Source organism: Gymnogyps californianus, chromosome 2, assembly GCF_018139145.2.
Source record: "Gymnogyps californianus isolate 813 chromosome 2, ASM1813914v2, whole genome shotgun sequence".
Taxonomy (NCBI): Eukaryota; Metazoa; Chordata; class Aves; order Accipitriformes; family Cathartidae; genus Gymnogyps; species Gymnogyps californianus.
The window spans coordinates 21,938,986-21,956,273 of NC_059472.1; the positions used below are offsets into that span (position 1 = coordinate 21,938,986).

A 17,288-nucleotide genomic window follows, 5' to 3' on the forward strand; every position below is an offset into this window, starting at 1 on the left:
ACAAACAGGCCAGGTGACCTGCAACTGTTATCTATAATTAGCAACTAAATTATATAATTACAATGTACTTGCATTGTACTTCTTACAGGACATTTCACCGTTGTCAATAAAAAGCCAGCTTCAGCTTCACCCAGCTCTGTAAAATGCTCAGTGATGCGTATCTGTGCAGTCACTGAAGGTCATTGCCTTCACAGGGTGATGGGATTTCACACTCACACTACACAAATGTAAACAGCTCGAAGAGGTAGGGCACTGTGTACAAGTCTCTTTCCAGATATTTAAAAAGAACAAAGCTGTTGACTAAGCACTTTGTGCTCTCATTGAATTTCATAGGCACACTGAGACATTAGCACTTCTGAAAAATAAAGCTTTTATCTTCCACTGCGATGCATGTTGTCTAGTCATCGGATCTACTGTGAAGTGAATTCAAGGAAGGTGTTAATGCTAGCAAATCAGAATGGTAATGTTTTACACCCACTTTTCAGTCACTTTGTACAGATAAAAAGGGAGTGGAGCAACAGAAAACCAGGCTCAGAGAATGCTGAACGGGAATCATGTCAAGATGCCTTCTTGTATATCTATTTTTAGTGCATTTTTCCTTTCTTACAGAAAACTATAAGCGAAAAAGGCAACAGCATTGAGCATATGATACATTTTTCTGGTACAAAGTTTGCCATAACCATATATCTTTGTGAACTTAACCTATAGCAGTAATACAAAGTATTGCCATTTGCATAGATCCTTTTTCTCATCTTACAAAGGTGCCATAACAGATTCTTATTTGCTCAAGCTTACTGCCTAGAGAAGTCATCTTCCAGAGGCCAGGGCTGAAAAGCCACTTATCTCACAGGATATCTGTACACCAGTAGTCAGCCTCTGTAGTAATGAGGACACAGGCATAGCAGCTCAGCACAGACTCATCATGTGAGTATTTACCCAGGTCTCAGCAGTTAGCATTCTCTGCAGCTCCAGCGCTATCAGTACTTTAACTACTGCCCTCAAAACCAGTTCTCATCTGTCAAGATGAGCTGCAGTCACACTTTGGACTGCACTGTAGCCCTATCTTTAGATAATATATGTGGTTTCAATTTTAGGAAAACTGGAATTCCAAGAGGCTCTTACCTACTCTATCACCTCTCAAGCTGTCACATGCATCACCCTTTAAAATTTGCATTTTTGCCTATGATGTTGCCAGTGTTGCTTGAAAGTCATACTATTATTTACTGCTTAGTGCAAATGTGGTCCATTAGATGGCTGAGTTATCTAACAGCTCATTGTCACTGGACGTGGTAGTCTCATTCCTCTTCTCCATGCTGCTCCCAGCAGTGTGACTGTGCTCTTTTGTGACAGTTCGGTGCAAAATGCCACACGGTGCAAATACCACAGTAATTCTTCAGCTTACTAAGGTGAAAGAAAAGTGTTCATTTGTTGTAATGGTTTAGTTTTGTACCAGTGTAGTGACCTAAACTGGCTCTCTAAAAGTCAGGTAAATGTTGGATTTGATCCAGACCAGTGAGCATGAGAGAGGATGAGGAATGCAGCTTTCGTTCAAGATGGCAATGAGCTGCTGGCTCACCACAGCTCGCCTTACTGAACCACGCTTCAAGACGAAACCTCATGCTCTCTGTCTGCTCACTGCTTAAAGTGAGACTCTAGCACTTGGTGTCTTCTCAGCTTTTAATGAGGACTTTCAATTGGCTCTGCCACTCTATTGGCCTCAGTTTCCACGATAGTTTTATACTTTTACAATTAAATTCCTGTTTTTGAATGGATTTATCTTTTCTTGCAATACTGCATACACAAAACAAACAGCTGAAAACCTGCTGCCGCTAGACTTAGTTATACTGAATTACATCTATGAAGATTCAACTACTGACCAGCCTTGGCTTTTGTAATGGATCATAGTAATTGATATGAGGCAATGGATTACATATGTCTGAAAACAAGGAACTTTCAGCCTCATAAATATATTTTCTACTCTGAAGAGACAATAGCAACCTTTGAAATTGTTCTCAGATGATTAGTCTGAAGTTCAAATCTAATTCTGGTGGCCTTCATCAGTCAAAACCTTTCAAGAACAAATTCAATTTCTTCAACTCATCAATATGTTAGCTTAAAAAAATGCTTTTTTGTTGTAATTTTCTTTTTTAAAGTGTATTAAAATTGCAGGATGAAAACAGAACAAGAAGATTTTCAAAGGAACTCAGTTTTTAGAAACTCTCAGTATGAACAGATTTTCAGAACTGAGCTTAGAAAAATTTTTAAATCCAAATGATAATATGCAGAAGAAATGTTACAATTCTTAAAAATTATAAAATCTGATGAAAAAATACTGCATGCAGTCACTTCTCAGATAAGGTATCATGTAGTATCTAGACATCTCGCATAGTGTGTCACAAGCCAAGCCTTTCCTTGTTATTATACATGTATATAAAAATGGCCTATAAATATGCATAACAGTAAATAGTCATGGAGATTTGTGATGAAAATTTTTATTTGATTCTTATTTAGATTATGTAACTAATGTCCATATATTTCCATTTTCCAAGTAAACAGATTATATAACTATGACCCTAAAAGATATTCATAATCTAAATGTTCAGAAAGGCTGAAAGTATAAACACTGGAACTATTTCTTAAAGAATGTTTCTCTAGAATACCATTGGTCTGAGTACATTTCCCTAAGAATTGCTACCTTCAATCTGGTCTAAACTTCAGTGTGTGACACAGGTATTTTTTATGTACATATTCATTCAGTTCATCTGTCTTTACACATCTCAAAGGAATATCTTAACATAGAGAATACAGAGAATACTGCTGCATGAATACAGGCTATTAAGTTCACTTTTTTATTGAAATAGATGAGACATAAACTAGGATCCGCATTACCACACACCCGTCTTTCACAATCTACATCTCCATGCTCATAAATGCTACTCAAACTTCCCTTTACAACAAGTTACTTAATCAACGAGGTGAAATGGAGAAATCAGATATGTGTGACTTCCCACAGAACATGTGACAATTTAGCAAGTTAAATATTAACTGAAATAAACTGTTTTAAAAGTCTCTTCAAGTCTGAAAGCCCGTAAGTGCTGCAGCATGATCAATCAAAACATTGCCTAAACTACATGGCTTCAAAAAAGAGGGAAGGAAAAAAAACAATGTACGAGAAAAATTAAAAATTCAGTAAAGGCAAAAGGCACCACTGAATAATGTAAAGATTTTGATGGTTATACAAAGCGGGAGCAGGCTGCTGTGTAAGTAATGGCAATCTTGCCACGAGGAACTCAGTCAAATTTTTATGTGATCTCTCTCAATTTTTCCCTCTCTCTTTTATCCTGTAATGGTTCTTTTAACATGTAACAATGCCCAACCATAATCATCTAGTAGTTAGAACCAAAAGACTGCAGACTTGCTTTGTCCTCAACACATCTGGATGTTCTAAGACGTAACTATTTTAACAGTAGAACATGATACATTTTATAGGAAATATTTTCAGAAATAAATTATAAATTAAATTTTTCAAATGCTTTCACATTTCGAAGCCATGTAGAGAACTTTATAACTAAAAAAGTGATGATTTATAACCAAGAAAAAACAATGCTGAGCTAAACATTATTCTTGTTTTCTCCATGCAATAGTCTTTAACCTTTTCATGACAAAAGGGATTAGTTCAGTAGAAAAGGTGAAAATGTTAGCATATATGTTAGCAGAAAACTTCAGTCTTAGGAGAGATGTAGGCACTTTGCAACCCAAGGCAAAATAAATTTCTCAATACAATTTTACAACAGAACCACTGAGCACCAATTTGATGGACTGCAATGACCCAATTCTCTTCAACAAGTTTTATTTAATATTTTCTCAATTATCAGAAAAGTCATTATCATTACATCACATTTTTTCTATCTTGCCCCTAAAATTAGGATTTTAATATCAACAGAGTGGACCATCACAGGAGAAACGCATTAATGATCTTTTGAAATCAATGAAAGACACCAAAAATTTCAAAACACATTTATAGGGTTTTAAATATATTTTCAAGAACATACTACTGTTGGAAAAAGTCAGGTAGAATTTTCACAAATAGGGTGAAATTCGGTTCCTAAATCAATAATCAGACTCCTAGGCAGGTGGCCTGAATTTCAAAGGCACTTGTCATTCGGCAGGTCGATTTTCACTGGTGGGGCAGTGGGGAGATGCACTGTTTCATCCTTTTGAAAAACTTGGCCACCTCCTCAGGGCTCTGACTGAGTAGTGGGGACAAGTTTCTGTAGGACTGTAGCTGTGATAGTTCCTGCCCTAAGCTGCCTGGCTCACCCCTCACACTTGTGCTATCACCTTCACCACAGGACCAGCTCCGATGTTATATAGCAGCCCCTGAACAGCTGTAGTTGAAATTACAGCCAGACCCATTAAAGGACACAGAAATTGGTGCCACTTTACCTAGATTATTCATGCCAAATATTTCTGGTGCCTAGATTGTGAATTTCAATGACTGAGGCTTGGATGGGGAGATAACTTGGATGGGAAAAGATGGAAAGGATATGCTTTCCTCTGACAAACGTATGCTTCCAGCTCGCACTTTTGACAATATTCAATTTAAACTCAAGCAGCTTCTGTGACTAACTCCGGGTCTTGGATGGCACATTTGGGGAAGCTTAGGGCAACAGGGCTAAAGGACAGAGCATCCTAGGAACCCAGTTTTCAGGTGAATGACATACATACAGCCCATTCTGCTTATTCCCTCTCCACTACTGTTTCTCTACTTCTTCCCTTCTGATTATCCTATCCTTAATGAAATACACATAAAAATAACAGCAGAACAAGAAAGATGCTTATATTTTTAAAGAAAACGTAAAAAAAAGCATACCATATTATTGATAGAATAATCACAACTAAATAATTATTTTTTTAGTTAATTAAGTAAAATTATTTGACAACGGCCCTTTTAGTTTCTGATAGTTAATTGGGCAAGTAGCAAAATTACCTGCAAAATCAGTTTAAATATGTCATAGGAAAGCACTAACATAATTTAAAATGGCATTGAGTCTAATCCAGTCATTAGATCTGTGACAGATAGGTTTGAGTGTTTTGTTTTACTAGAAGAATAATGATTTCATCAGAGCATGAAGAAAATTATAATTTGAAAAATACATGCTCCTTGTATTGTGGAGACATTACATATCATTTTTTTGCTGTCATTACTTCTGTTTGCTGGGATTCCTCTGTGAAAAAGACTACAAACATCACAGTATTTAGCTAAATATTCTGAAAACTTCAGAGAAAGATTCCTTGATGGCTTTTTATTCTGCCATGGAATTGTAAAGAACTGAAACATTTTACACAGAATGCAGCAGGCCTTCATTTTGGCTTATCTCTGCCAAATCTGTATGAATTAATAGCACTTATTTCTGATGCAAGACTCGGATCACAAGTCCCAACTTTCTAACTTAGTTAAACTGAAATTTTGATTAGAAATAAGTGGACCAGTTTGTATAAGATAAGAACTGCCTCCATAGGAAGCCTTGCATTTCTTAGGATGAACCCCTTTCCAGGCATATTTGGACAGTAATTTCTTTCATTGCTATTTATGGTAAAAGGTTAATTAATATTTATTGAGTTTATTCAGCAAATATTCCAGCTGCCAAGATGTGAAAGGTTAATGGGAAATTATTTTGAAACTATAACACAAGTTTCTTTTTTTTTTTCTATTTAAATTTGAAAAAGATAAAAAAAGTGCTCAGAGAAAGCAATAATGCTTTTTATGATACTTTTAAGATTGGTCACCCAGACGATTCAATGGCTTACAGTTTCAACTGAAAAAGAAAAAGAAACATCTTTACCTTCAGAATAGAAAATTTTGACAATTTCCAGGGCAAAATACATCTTGTAGTTAGTATTAAAAATATAAAGTGAAGATAAGTTCCAATTATAAAATTTTTCCCTAAGTTAAAAATATTAAAAATCATATTGCCCTATTAATAATCAACTTAATCTCATCTGGAATCATAAATAACTACAAGTAATGCACTAAAATAATAATAACTCATAGTTCTTCCATTGCATTGTATCAGGAGAGAGTTAATCTGGTGCCCGCACAATATTTCTGCTATAGCTGTAGTTCCAGCAAAGTCCCAGAGTAAAAAGAAACATCATTAAGGAATTACAGTTTTAATGGTTTGTGTACATTTGCATATAGAAGGTTCAGGTTGTAATTTAGTCAAGGTTTTAATCAATAAAATTGAATATTAGACTTTTTTATTGGAATCAAAGTGCTATGAAATTATTCATTTACTTATGAGAAAATATTCTGTCTTCTCTGACTATTATATGAAAATATTTCTTCTCCCTTACTTCAGCAAATCTCTATCTATCCTCAGATTCTGATAAGGCATAATCAGTTACACATCATCTTTTCAGCATGCATTATAATATCTAAGAAGACATTCAATATCATTTTATCAAGAAGCTTCAAATGTTAATATTTACCATCTTTTTGCCTAATTAGTGTTACTCCACAAAAGTTTCCTGGATTGATGCAGTGTGTACCTGCCTGAATGCTTCTGCCAGCAGAGCAAAGTGATATAAGGATGTGAATATGCAGCCAAGAATTGGGAAAGGCAGGGCTTTTTCTGTGAGGGATATTATTGGCTTACGCCAAGTTTAAGTGACTGCAAATTTAAAATATTATACAGTAGATTCCTCTAAATGCTGCAGAAGATCACATCCCTTCCCTTTATCTTCTAAGGAACATAGAAGTGTCTACGTAGGAGAAGGTTTGGCAAAAATATAAAAAAGCATTCTTTACTATTAGAAATCTCTGCAACTTTAAGCATTCTAGTTCTGTTATCATCTATGCATCTATGAAAAATATTTTTGTAGGAAAATTCTATCATAGCCAATACTAATATTTTAAAGTAGTAAGATACTTCTCATTCAATGTTGTAAGAAGTACTTTAAAAGCAGTGATATTTTTATTGCTTACACATATAAGGAGAAAAGTGTAATATTTCTTCTCTCTCAATATTTCTTATCTTTGCACTTAAAATAGAGGCAGTTCACAGGAGAAAGATGGAAAAATAAAAAAGGAAATAGAAAAATAGAATTCTGAATTTCCAGTCAAACTCTTTATACATTAAAACCACATTTACCTTACATAAAATGTAGAGGTCTCTATGGAAAAAATTATTTCTTTATAAATGCAAAACACAGTCTCTCACACTGCAATATTAAGTGAAATAATAATAAGAAATTTTGTGACTGCTTCAATTCTGGCTTTTAATAAAACATGTCAAACATTTCAGTATTTTAAATAATCAATTATTCTCCTTATGACCATTCAAAATTTTGTATTTTGAATTCTAAGGTATCTCCATACTCATACTGTGTGGAATTTCAAAGCTTCTTGTGTTCAAGGCAAGTGCTGCAGCTCAGTCCTGAAATTTTGCCTTCTAGTATAATTTGTTCCAGAGAAGTTAGACTTTCAGGAACTCTCTAACCTGAATGAAGCAAATTTTAGAAACAATGACCTCATTCTGATCTAATTTAGCTCAGTGTAACTTTGAAGCCAAAGTTGTTGAAGATGTATGAAACTGGCACAAGTAGGATTGAAATCAGGTCCCTTATCTCTTAGAATTTAAAAGTGAGAGCCCTGTGATGGTATCCCACTTGCTTGCCATCTCTGCTCATGTAAGACATGCACTGTTCTTGCAGTAGCACTCAGAAAGTGTGCTTTCTGCTCCTCACACCATGAGCTACCATACATTTTTTAACTTGTGACGAGTATAGTGTTTCCAAATAGACTTTATTCTCTGTCAAAAACTAAACTGTATCTCTACCAGATTGGTTTCAATATTGCAGTAAACAAGTAGGTCCTGCAAGCTGTTCCAGACATGAGGACCTTTTTAACTTCTATAATGAAAAAGTGCAGTTATTCATATGTTTGTAAATGACCATAACACAGCCAAGACAAGGTTATATATCCATGTCTTCAATGCACTTAGTGACAAAGAACAGTGTATTAACCCCTTGTCCTGCATACACACATTTCTGCTCACACAGCCTGCACTCTGCAGCTTTCAATCAACAACACAGGGACACTGAAGTATATAAGGTCACTGGAGCCTATCTGTCCACATTATGTTGGGGGTGTTGGTTGACAGCCCGCTGAATATGAGCTGGCAGTGTGCCCAGGTGGCCAAGAAGGCCAATAGCATCTGGCTTGTATCAGAAATAGTGTGGCCAGCAGGACTAGGGAAGTGGTTGTCCCCCTGTACTCAGCACTGGTGAGGCCGCACCTCGAATACTGTGTTCAGTTTTGGGCCCCTCACTACAAGAAAGACATTGAGGTGCTGGAGCGTGTCCAAAGAAGAGCAACAAAGCTGGTGAAGGGTCTAGAGAACAAGTCTTATGAGGAGCGGCTGAGGGAACTGGCGTTGCTTAGCCTGGAGAAAAGGAGGCTGAGGGGAGACCTTATTGCTCTCTGTAACTACCTGAAAGGAGGTTGTAGCGAGGTGGGTGTGGGTCTCTTCTCCCACGTAACAAGCGATAGGACAAGAGGAAATGGCCCCAAGTTGCGCCAGAGGAGGTTTAGATTGGATATTAGGAAAAATTTCTTCACTGAAAGGGTTATTGAGCACTGGAACAGGCTGCCTGGGGAAGTGGTTGAGTCACCATCCCTGGAGGTATTTAAAAGATGTGTAGATGTGGCGCTTAGGGACATGGTTTAGTCGTGGACTTGACAGTGTTAGGTTTATGGTTGGACTCAAAGGTCTTAAGGGTCTTTTCCAACCTAAATGATTCTATGATTCTACGCATATGAGTTTCTTTGATAATAAAAATGGCCATACATCTAGCTATCATGTTTTAATAAAAGAACAGTGAAAGCAAACACTAAACTTAAGAACTGCACCTCTGAAAAAACACAGACACATTTGCCTTTCCCACCACAGATTCCACCCACATCAGATGTCAGCCACCGTCTGTGCAAACAGATATTTCTCGCAGGGTGCTCTGGAAGGTGGCTGGGAGCATGATATGCGCGTATGCCTGAACTGTTTACCACCATTGGAAAATCTACTATGTCCTACTTTACATTTAGAGCAAATTAGAGCAGTATTTAGAGCTATCATGCACCTAGATTTCCTTGAATGAATTCTCTTTTTCCATGTAGAGATTGTCTCTTCCTGGAACCCTAGAGTTTGAGAGATTTGTAAAGAATTGTAGGACATCCAGGACCCCCAAACGTTTGGGGAAGGAACAGAAGGAAACCCAGCTCCAGCGCAGGTCACCTCTCCATTCCCTATGTTCTGAGTGGGTGTACGACAGCCCCAGGGACCGCTGGCTTTCCTGAGCGTGGCTCTGGCAAGTCTCTTCAGACTGGCACTTTGGCAGACTGCAGGTGTGGCACTATTGCCACAAGGAATATATGGGCAGTGGTACTGTTTGATTTTCTAACTCTACCTGAAAAGCCTGTAGCCACACAGAACAAGCCTGTAGCGCTCTGCTTCACATCTGCTCCATGCTCGCTGACAAATTACGGGGGCCCTTTCAAACCTGCCCTAAGGCCTATTCCTTACAATTGCACTGACAAACGTCTGACTGAAAATGCAAATAAAATATACTTTAATATTCCCTCACAATAGAAGACACTTAAATTGGACAAGCAATGGAGACAGCATGGCCTAACTTGCACAGCATAAAAAACATAGCTTCATTTGGAGCTTTGTAGGTGACATGGTTCAATGTTCACTTTACTGCAATTAACACCACAACCATTCTTACTTTATAAACCATGTTTCTCAGAGCCTTGAAACCGAACCAAGTAAACTGAGATACTTTTGAGAAAGAATTGGTGAACAATCACCTAGAACATTTAGAAATAAGTCATTATGATCTTTATGTTTACTGATTGAGGATCCATTTTACTGCCATTTGAAATTTACAATTTCATAAAAGCACTGGCATTTCAAGAATTGTTTTTCTCTAACATTTTAAGCAATTTTTTTCTTTCAGTATTAGGAAAAATAGAAATATACCTAATATTTTGGTCCAAAACATATGGTCACCTTCTTTTTTTTTCCTCTGCAAAGTGCATTTCCTAACACAGACAGGGAATCGTGCTGTGGAGATACAGCCTTGGACTGTCTGCTACCCTGATCTCCAGGACTGGCAACAAGTGTTGCAAATGGTGACACTGTCTTTGCAGTCTCAGAAGCCTGGTATTCACAGCAAGAGTAAAGAAAGGTCCCTTAGACAACTTGGAAAAAATCTTGGGAGCTTCAGAAAATTTTGAATAGCACAGTAAGTAAGAATTGTTCATCCTATGCACAGAAAAAGGCAGAGGCCATCTGGTAAATTAGTATGCAGTTATGTCACTAAGGACAGTTTTAATGTGTATGAAGACCTGCACAAAATTCAATCTGCAAAATATGTCTAATTCTGGCACAACCTAAGTTTCAAGTAAATGTGTTTATAATTTCAGTTACGTCCATTTAACACTGTTGTCATGCATTGTTTCCTGACCTTTCAAAGAATGAACTGGTCTGTCACACCATTGGCTCCTCACCATAGTCCTGCGCTTCTCACCTCGCCAAACCTCCTTTCAACATTTCAGATCAATGCTGCCAGGCCCACACTCCTTGCTCAGAGAGTCCCAGTCCCTCTTTGCCAAAGCTCCCAAGCCCAGCTCAGCCCTCCTGTCCTTCTCTCTGAACACCCTTTTCCCAGCCACTCACCATCTCTCCCAAACTGCTGCTTCTGCTTCTCAGCCAACCTCAGAATCCTCTAACCTACCGCTCAGGAAGCTCCAGTTCTCACCTTCCCAGTTCTCTTTATCAGATCTGTTTCCTTCACTTTATCTGTTCTTCCCAAACTACAGGTCACAGGTTTAGCCTACTTGATCTACCAGCTTTGCTCTCCCCTCTTCTTCTTCAGCCTCAGTTTCCATCTCAATCCACTGGTTTCCAGCCACCCAATGACATTTTGTTTTGCGGTTCCTAAACTTCCTCCTCTTGTCTGCTAATCCTCCTGAAGCCTCCTGATTCCCGTTCCAATATGCCAGTCCTCAGCCTAGTTTATGACCCGAATTTCCTGGTCCAAACATAGTTGCATTACAAAAACTATGCAGTATCTTAAGAATCTAGCTCTTCTCTTCTGCAGTTGAATCTCCATCTACAGTGCTTCTTCACCATGCCCGTGTTTCACATGGCTGTCTACTGGGTGCCTGAGTGTTGTCTGGGTGTTCATCAGCTTTCTCTGCTCACGGTTTCCCTTGTCCCCCATAGAGAGGAGGCAGGAGCATTCCAAGGCAATAGTTTCTCTGGCCATTACCAGAAACATGCAGAAAAATAATTTTGCCTTGTCCCCTCCCTGAAAACAATCAGATATTACATTTTTAAAAATCAAGGAAAAAATGACGTTAAAGCAGACAGCTACTGAAATGAGATCAGACCCAAATACTTAAAGTCACAGGCATTCAGTAATCACGGATGTTCTTCCCAGAGCTCTTAATCGAGCAGCTGGTCCCTGTCTCTGTTGGACTTGTAAAATGAAATGGCTATCTTCATTTTGTATGCATGTATATGTTCCAACTATTTATGTGTATCAATCCTTTTCATTTTGGAGACAAGCTTAAAAAGGCAAACTTCCAGCCCTTTTAAGAGCATATGACTATAATTTTTCCTACATTTTCGGAAAATTCACAATTTTCAGACTAGTTTCTTAAAACCAGTGTCAGGGCCTTGTAAAATCTCAGATGTAATTCAGCGAACAGCTGCTCCTGCAGTTCAGGCCCAGGCTGCTCCTCACAGCTGAGGAGTTGTTAACATTTATTTGCAGAATCTGTGAAAAGATATGGGTACTCCATAGAGAAAGAGATGGAGAACAAATTATTCTCCTCTTTTGGAGAACTCATTATTACTGCATCCAAATTCTCACTCTAACATTGCCACCCTTCTTTACTCCAAGGCCAAATGTTTTATATTTAGCATTATATCTTTGGCCAAATAGACGTTGTATGTGGCTTAAAAGGACAGCTGAGAAGTCCTCAGGTCTGGGGAGTTTTTGAAGCGCAGAAAGCGAGTAATTCGGGGGGAGAAGAAATCTATTTTTATAGGAGGTGTTTAAAATAATTAATTGTATTTTATCAATTAAGGAAATAATGTATTGCAATACAAGGAAGACTGATGGGGGTTTATGTGCTGGATTCCTTTTGGTGGTATTCATGAAGAAATTGCTTATAGGGACTCTGAGTGCAGGCTGGTTTACATGGTAAGAGAGATTCATGAAAATAAAAAGAATGAGGTAGGACTTTGTGGGTCTACCTATAGCAGCTGTGAAGGCTTGATCCAGGTGGTGAGATCCCCTCTTCCTCTTCATCCTAGCAGATCTCTTCTCCTCCCTGTCCTGGTTTCGGTTAGGACAGAGTTAATTTTCTTCCTAGTAGCTGGTATAGTGCTGTGTTTTGGATTTAGTAGGAAAATAATGTTGCTAACACACTGATGTTTTTAGTTGTTGCTAAGTAGTGTTTATACTAAGTCAAGGATTTTTCAGCTTCTCGTGCCCAGCCAGCAAGAAGGCTGGAGGGGCACAAGAAGCTGGGAGGGGACACCGCCAGGACAGCTGACCCAAACTGGCCAAAGAGCTATTCCGTACCATATGACATCATGCCCAGTATATAAACTGGGGGAGCTGGCTAGGAGGGGGGATCACGGCTCAGGAACTAACTGGGCATCGGTCAACGAGTGGTGAGCAATTGCATTGTGCACCACTTGCTTTGTATAGTTTAATTCTTTTAGTATTACTGTTGTCATATTATTATTATCATTATCATTGTTTTTCATTCCTTTCTGTCCTATTAAACTGTCTTTATCTCAACTCACGAGGTTTTTTTCCTGATTCTCTCCCCCATTCCAGGGGTGAGGGGGCAGTGAGCGAGCAGCTGCGTGGTGCTTAGCTGCTGGCTGGGGTTAAACCACGACACTCCCCCGTGCCTAGCAGAAGCCAAATGTTCCAAAATCCACCCAAACAAATACTTTTCTGGATCTTCTGCTCCAGGGGTTAAAGAGTGGGGGAGAAGTATGAATGGGCTGAGGTTATCGTCCGATAACATGATCAGGGCTGCTGAGGCTGGCACCAGCTGGCTCTGGCTCCGGGTACAGGTGTTACTGCTGGGATGGCTGCCTGTTCCATGCATGGTCACTGCCTCCCAACCCATCAGCAAGGGCAGAAACAGGACCCTCCAGCTCAGGCTGGAAGCAGGCACAATCAGAAGCAGTCAGACCTCTTCCCCAGTTCACGCAGTTGCTCTCTTCCTCTATGAAAAACCAAGGCTGTTCTCCACGCTGGTTCCAGCCACAGGCCACCACTGGGCCACGCTGACACAGCTACACTCTATATGTCATGAAATGCTTACAGTAATTCAGTCAAGATTAACAAAACATAAAACAGAGCTTTTTTTTGCTGTGAAATTTTGCAAGCTTTTTTCATTCACTTATAAAATACATGCTCAATTTAGCTTCATTTACTACCTCAGAAATCAGCACAGACATGACATTATCATTATTATTAACAATTGTTATCAATAATAATGTTTTCTTTGACAGTTAAAATACAAAATTATTTAAGTGAAAGCTGTAATTAATGTCAGATCATTATGATGACAGACAATCTAACATTGTTTGTATAGTATGTTTTAAATGTATATGTTTTGTATGTTATGTGTACAAAAAATATATTATTCTGTATACTATGTTTCCTATGCTGGATGTCATTAAATAAACCCTTTGTTACTACTTCCCATTTATTGATTGGGTCTATTTTCCTCAAGGCTGCTACTAAGAACAAAATCGTGAACACCCTGAAGTTGACAGAAGCTTTTCTACTCATCAGGAAGACTAAGGGGGTCAAAGTTGCATCACAGTTGTTTCATGTAAGTGCATGTAACTGTCTACTTTGACCTGGGTGAAATTTCCTTCCATTCTACACTGTCTTGCTCCTTATTTATCAGATCATGGTTGCTGCTATTAACATATGAAAATTCAGAGTTATTTCACTAACTCTAATCACTTGCTTCAGAACCAATTTGATAGCAATATTAATAACAAATAGTATCAAATTTTCTAATCCCAATCCACAACAGCAGACGACCATTCATGAGAATTAGTGAAGGTGCACTAGCATAAGAATAATAACTGAAAACAGGTTATAACTATTGTACTTTAGACCAACAACATACATAGAGGTAAGCGAACTAATACTATTAATTTGATTCAGTTTAAACTGATGGTCCCCAATGCTTTCATATTTAAGTCATACATTACCTTTGGATAGGTTGGGAATAATTTCAATTAATCTTAGCTTTTCTTTCTGACAATTGAGTAACTCCAACATCATGAATCCTAAAAAGCACTGAAACCGAAAAGCACCATAGCCCCACAGCAAAAAGAAACCTCCATTGGTATAAATTACATCAGTCATTTTAAATTTGTTTAAAAACTTGAATGGGTTAACTTTATACAGACAGGGTTTTTCTCAGATCAGATGCTCTTTAACCTGCAGCAGCCAGCATGAAACTAGCATAAGCTCTGTATCATGTGCTCTAGTTAATTCGACAGAAATGCGGTCATGCGCCCACACTTGATCCAGATCAAATATGCACTCATTGTGATCCAGGAGTACGCAAATCTGGTATTAATGGACATGAAACCATGACCTTATATGACAGCCCAGCTTCAGGTACTCTGCAGATTTAATTAATAGGTTTTTCAATAGGCATGTTTTTTCCTTTAACATATCCATATACTTGTAGTAGCTGTGATGTTCTTTTCCATGTAAACCATTAAATTTAGATTTAAGTAAATGAGACACAAAATCAGAAAAAAACAACTCCCATCACATCAAACTTGAGTTACTTGTGAAGGGCTGTAGATATGTGGTTACAATCAATTCTAATAGGTAAAACATACAATGGAATGAAAACTAAACCACATCTATATGTTGAAACAGTCAAAAAATTAGAAATCTTACCTTTTTCACTAACACTTTCACTTTCAATCTCTACATCATCACAACTCGTATACTCTGGAGTGGACGCCAATTCTTCTTCTGAGCTACTTAATGAAACCTGGCGCATTTTACCTCCCTTTTTCGTTTTATGGGGCTTTGGTGGTGGAGGTCTGACAGATTCAGACTGGTCTGAGCTGAGTGAATCATTCCGTAACATGGTCTCCATCTTTTCACGTTTTGTTTTCCGTACAGCAGAATTGGGATCCAAATGGTGTTGTTTCCTTAATGAATCAGAGCGCCTCATGTCTGGTCTTTCCAGAGGAATTGGACTCCTCCTAGGTGTAGGAGGGCTATGATTTGTGGTCCTCTGACGATTGGGACTAGGTCCCTGAGCCTCTCGAGTTCTTTCCATAGAGTATGAACGTTGATTTTCCATGGCAGCCCTGCGCTCAGACACTGATCTTTGTCTTGAGGGTCGTTCCATCCTCAGCATAGACATCCGAGAATCTTCCAATTCAGTATTTGCCAATGAGACATCACTATGTCTCCGTTCGTGACGTGCTCGGGACACTTCAGCATGGATACGCATTTGTTCCTCATACGGTTGTGGCTTGACTGGATAACGAGCCAAATTAGGATCACTTCGGTATCGTGCCTGGTATTCCTCTTCCCTCCGCTGCCTTTCATATTCTTCCCTGTTTTGTGCATCTTCCTCTTCTACTGGATACTCCTTGGAACGCCTGCGACTCCTTCTGTTGGAATCTCTATAATCACCCAGTTCAGGTTCTTCATATAACTGAGGCCCACGCTGCGACCGCCTATCTGAATAATCTGATGGTGACCTGGGCATCGCACTGTCTGATGTAGCATACTGTGAATATTCGTCTCTCTCGTCCCTTTGGTCGTATCTTCTGTTCTGTTCTCTTGATATTGATGGGCTTCTTTTCCTAAATAATCATGACAAGAAAGAAGAAAGAGAATTCTGTCAATATTTCTTGTAGCACAAATATACAGTTAATGCTAATTAAATGATAAAATGATCAGCTGATGGAAAAAAAAAATCCGTTCATTGCATTTCTTTGTGAATGTGCTCTCACATTTTCTGTATTAAAGAAAGCATGTCATGCTACAAAACTGCTTATGGTGCACAGTTTAAATCAAAAACAGTTTTAAAGGAAAAATGCTATTACAACATTATAAAATATAGAATACAAATACTTACGCTACTTTGTAGTCATAACTGCTTTACAAGTACCAAAATTTTATAATCCTTTGTAATCATTTTACAGCAATATAACTTGACCATAGACTTCTATTTCATAGGATTTTATAATCACCACAGAAATTAAGGCTAGATGGATCATTCGGTTAGTTTGATCTTTTAGCAGCCATTATTGCTTAAAAATACACATTTCAGTTTCCACACAACTATAATGTGTGCCAAGGGCAGAAAACAGGACAGACAAAGATCCAATGGCAGCACTTGTCTAAATCAGATGACCTCAGAAAACAAAATATTTTTTGTGTTGCATAAGAAGGGAAAGAGCTTCAAAGTCCTGCCTGTCTGACTTGACAAAAAAATCCTTCCCATTCCTATAGGGATGGCAATAGTATTAGTCCAAGCATTTGAGCAAGACACACCAACCAGATACCAGAACGGAGTTCCTGTACCACATTAAGCATTGACTCTTTGTCATAGATGATGTCTAGCCATAGACAACTTCTGAGGCTTCAGAGGAAGGTGAAGAAAGATTTATCAACAGATATTCTTTCCTGACACTGACACATGATTGACTGAAGCATGTGATTTTATTATATGCAATATTTTAATAGAGGATATGTCTGGAGTATATTATGAATGTTATATGTTCTGTTTGTTTGATACAACATTGTTTGCTACTTGATTAGATGGGATCAATTAAATAAGGAGTAGTGATTCATAGGGAAAAAACAAACTGGAACTTCAGATCCTGTCTTTATCAATCCTAACAGGGTAATGAGCATTTAAAATGCTACTTCCAGACATGTCCAGATTCGTACTTAGTTTTTCACCCCAGATGGGTCTGAAGGAGTTACCTCCAGGAAACTGGAGCAAAGATCCCAGATGTGGATAAAAGAGACTGAGAAGTGGGCTTTCTCTGGGATAAGATAGATCAGCAAAAGCTTTAATTAATGAAAATATGTGTGTGAACCTGGTTTTGTGTTATCAGCCGTTTCCTCTTATATTTAGTTCTATCTTTATAATTAAGATCCCTTTGAAAATGTTTTCTACCCTCACA

General features: G+C 38.2%; 1 protein-coding gene across 39 annotated transcripts in view; it reads right to left on the reverse strand.

The window, feature by feature from the left end:
• The window catches only part of RIMS2 (regulating synaptic membrane exocytosis 2), a 487,486-nt gene that overhangs the window by 256,797 nt on the left and 213,401 nt on the right, over positions 1-17,288 (reverse strand). For all 39 annotated transcript variants that reach the window (XM_050891125.1, XM_050891104.1, XM_050891114.1 and 36 more), the window contains one exon: positions 15,031-15,956. In XM_050891125.1, the coding sequence (XP_050747082.1) occupies positions 15,031-15,956 (926 nt within the window). The remainder of the gene's footprint in view (positions 1-15,030; positions 15,957-17,288) is intronic.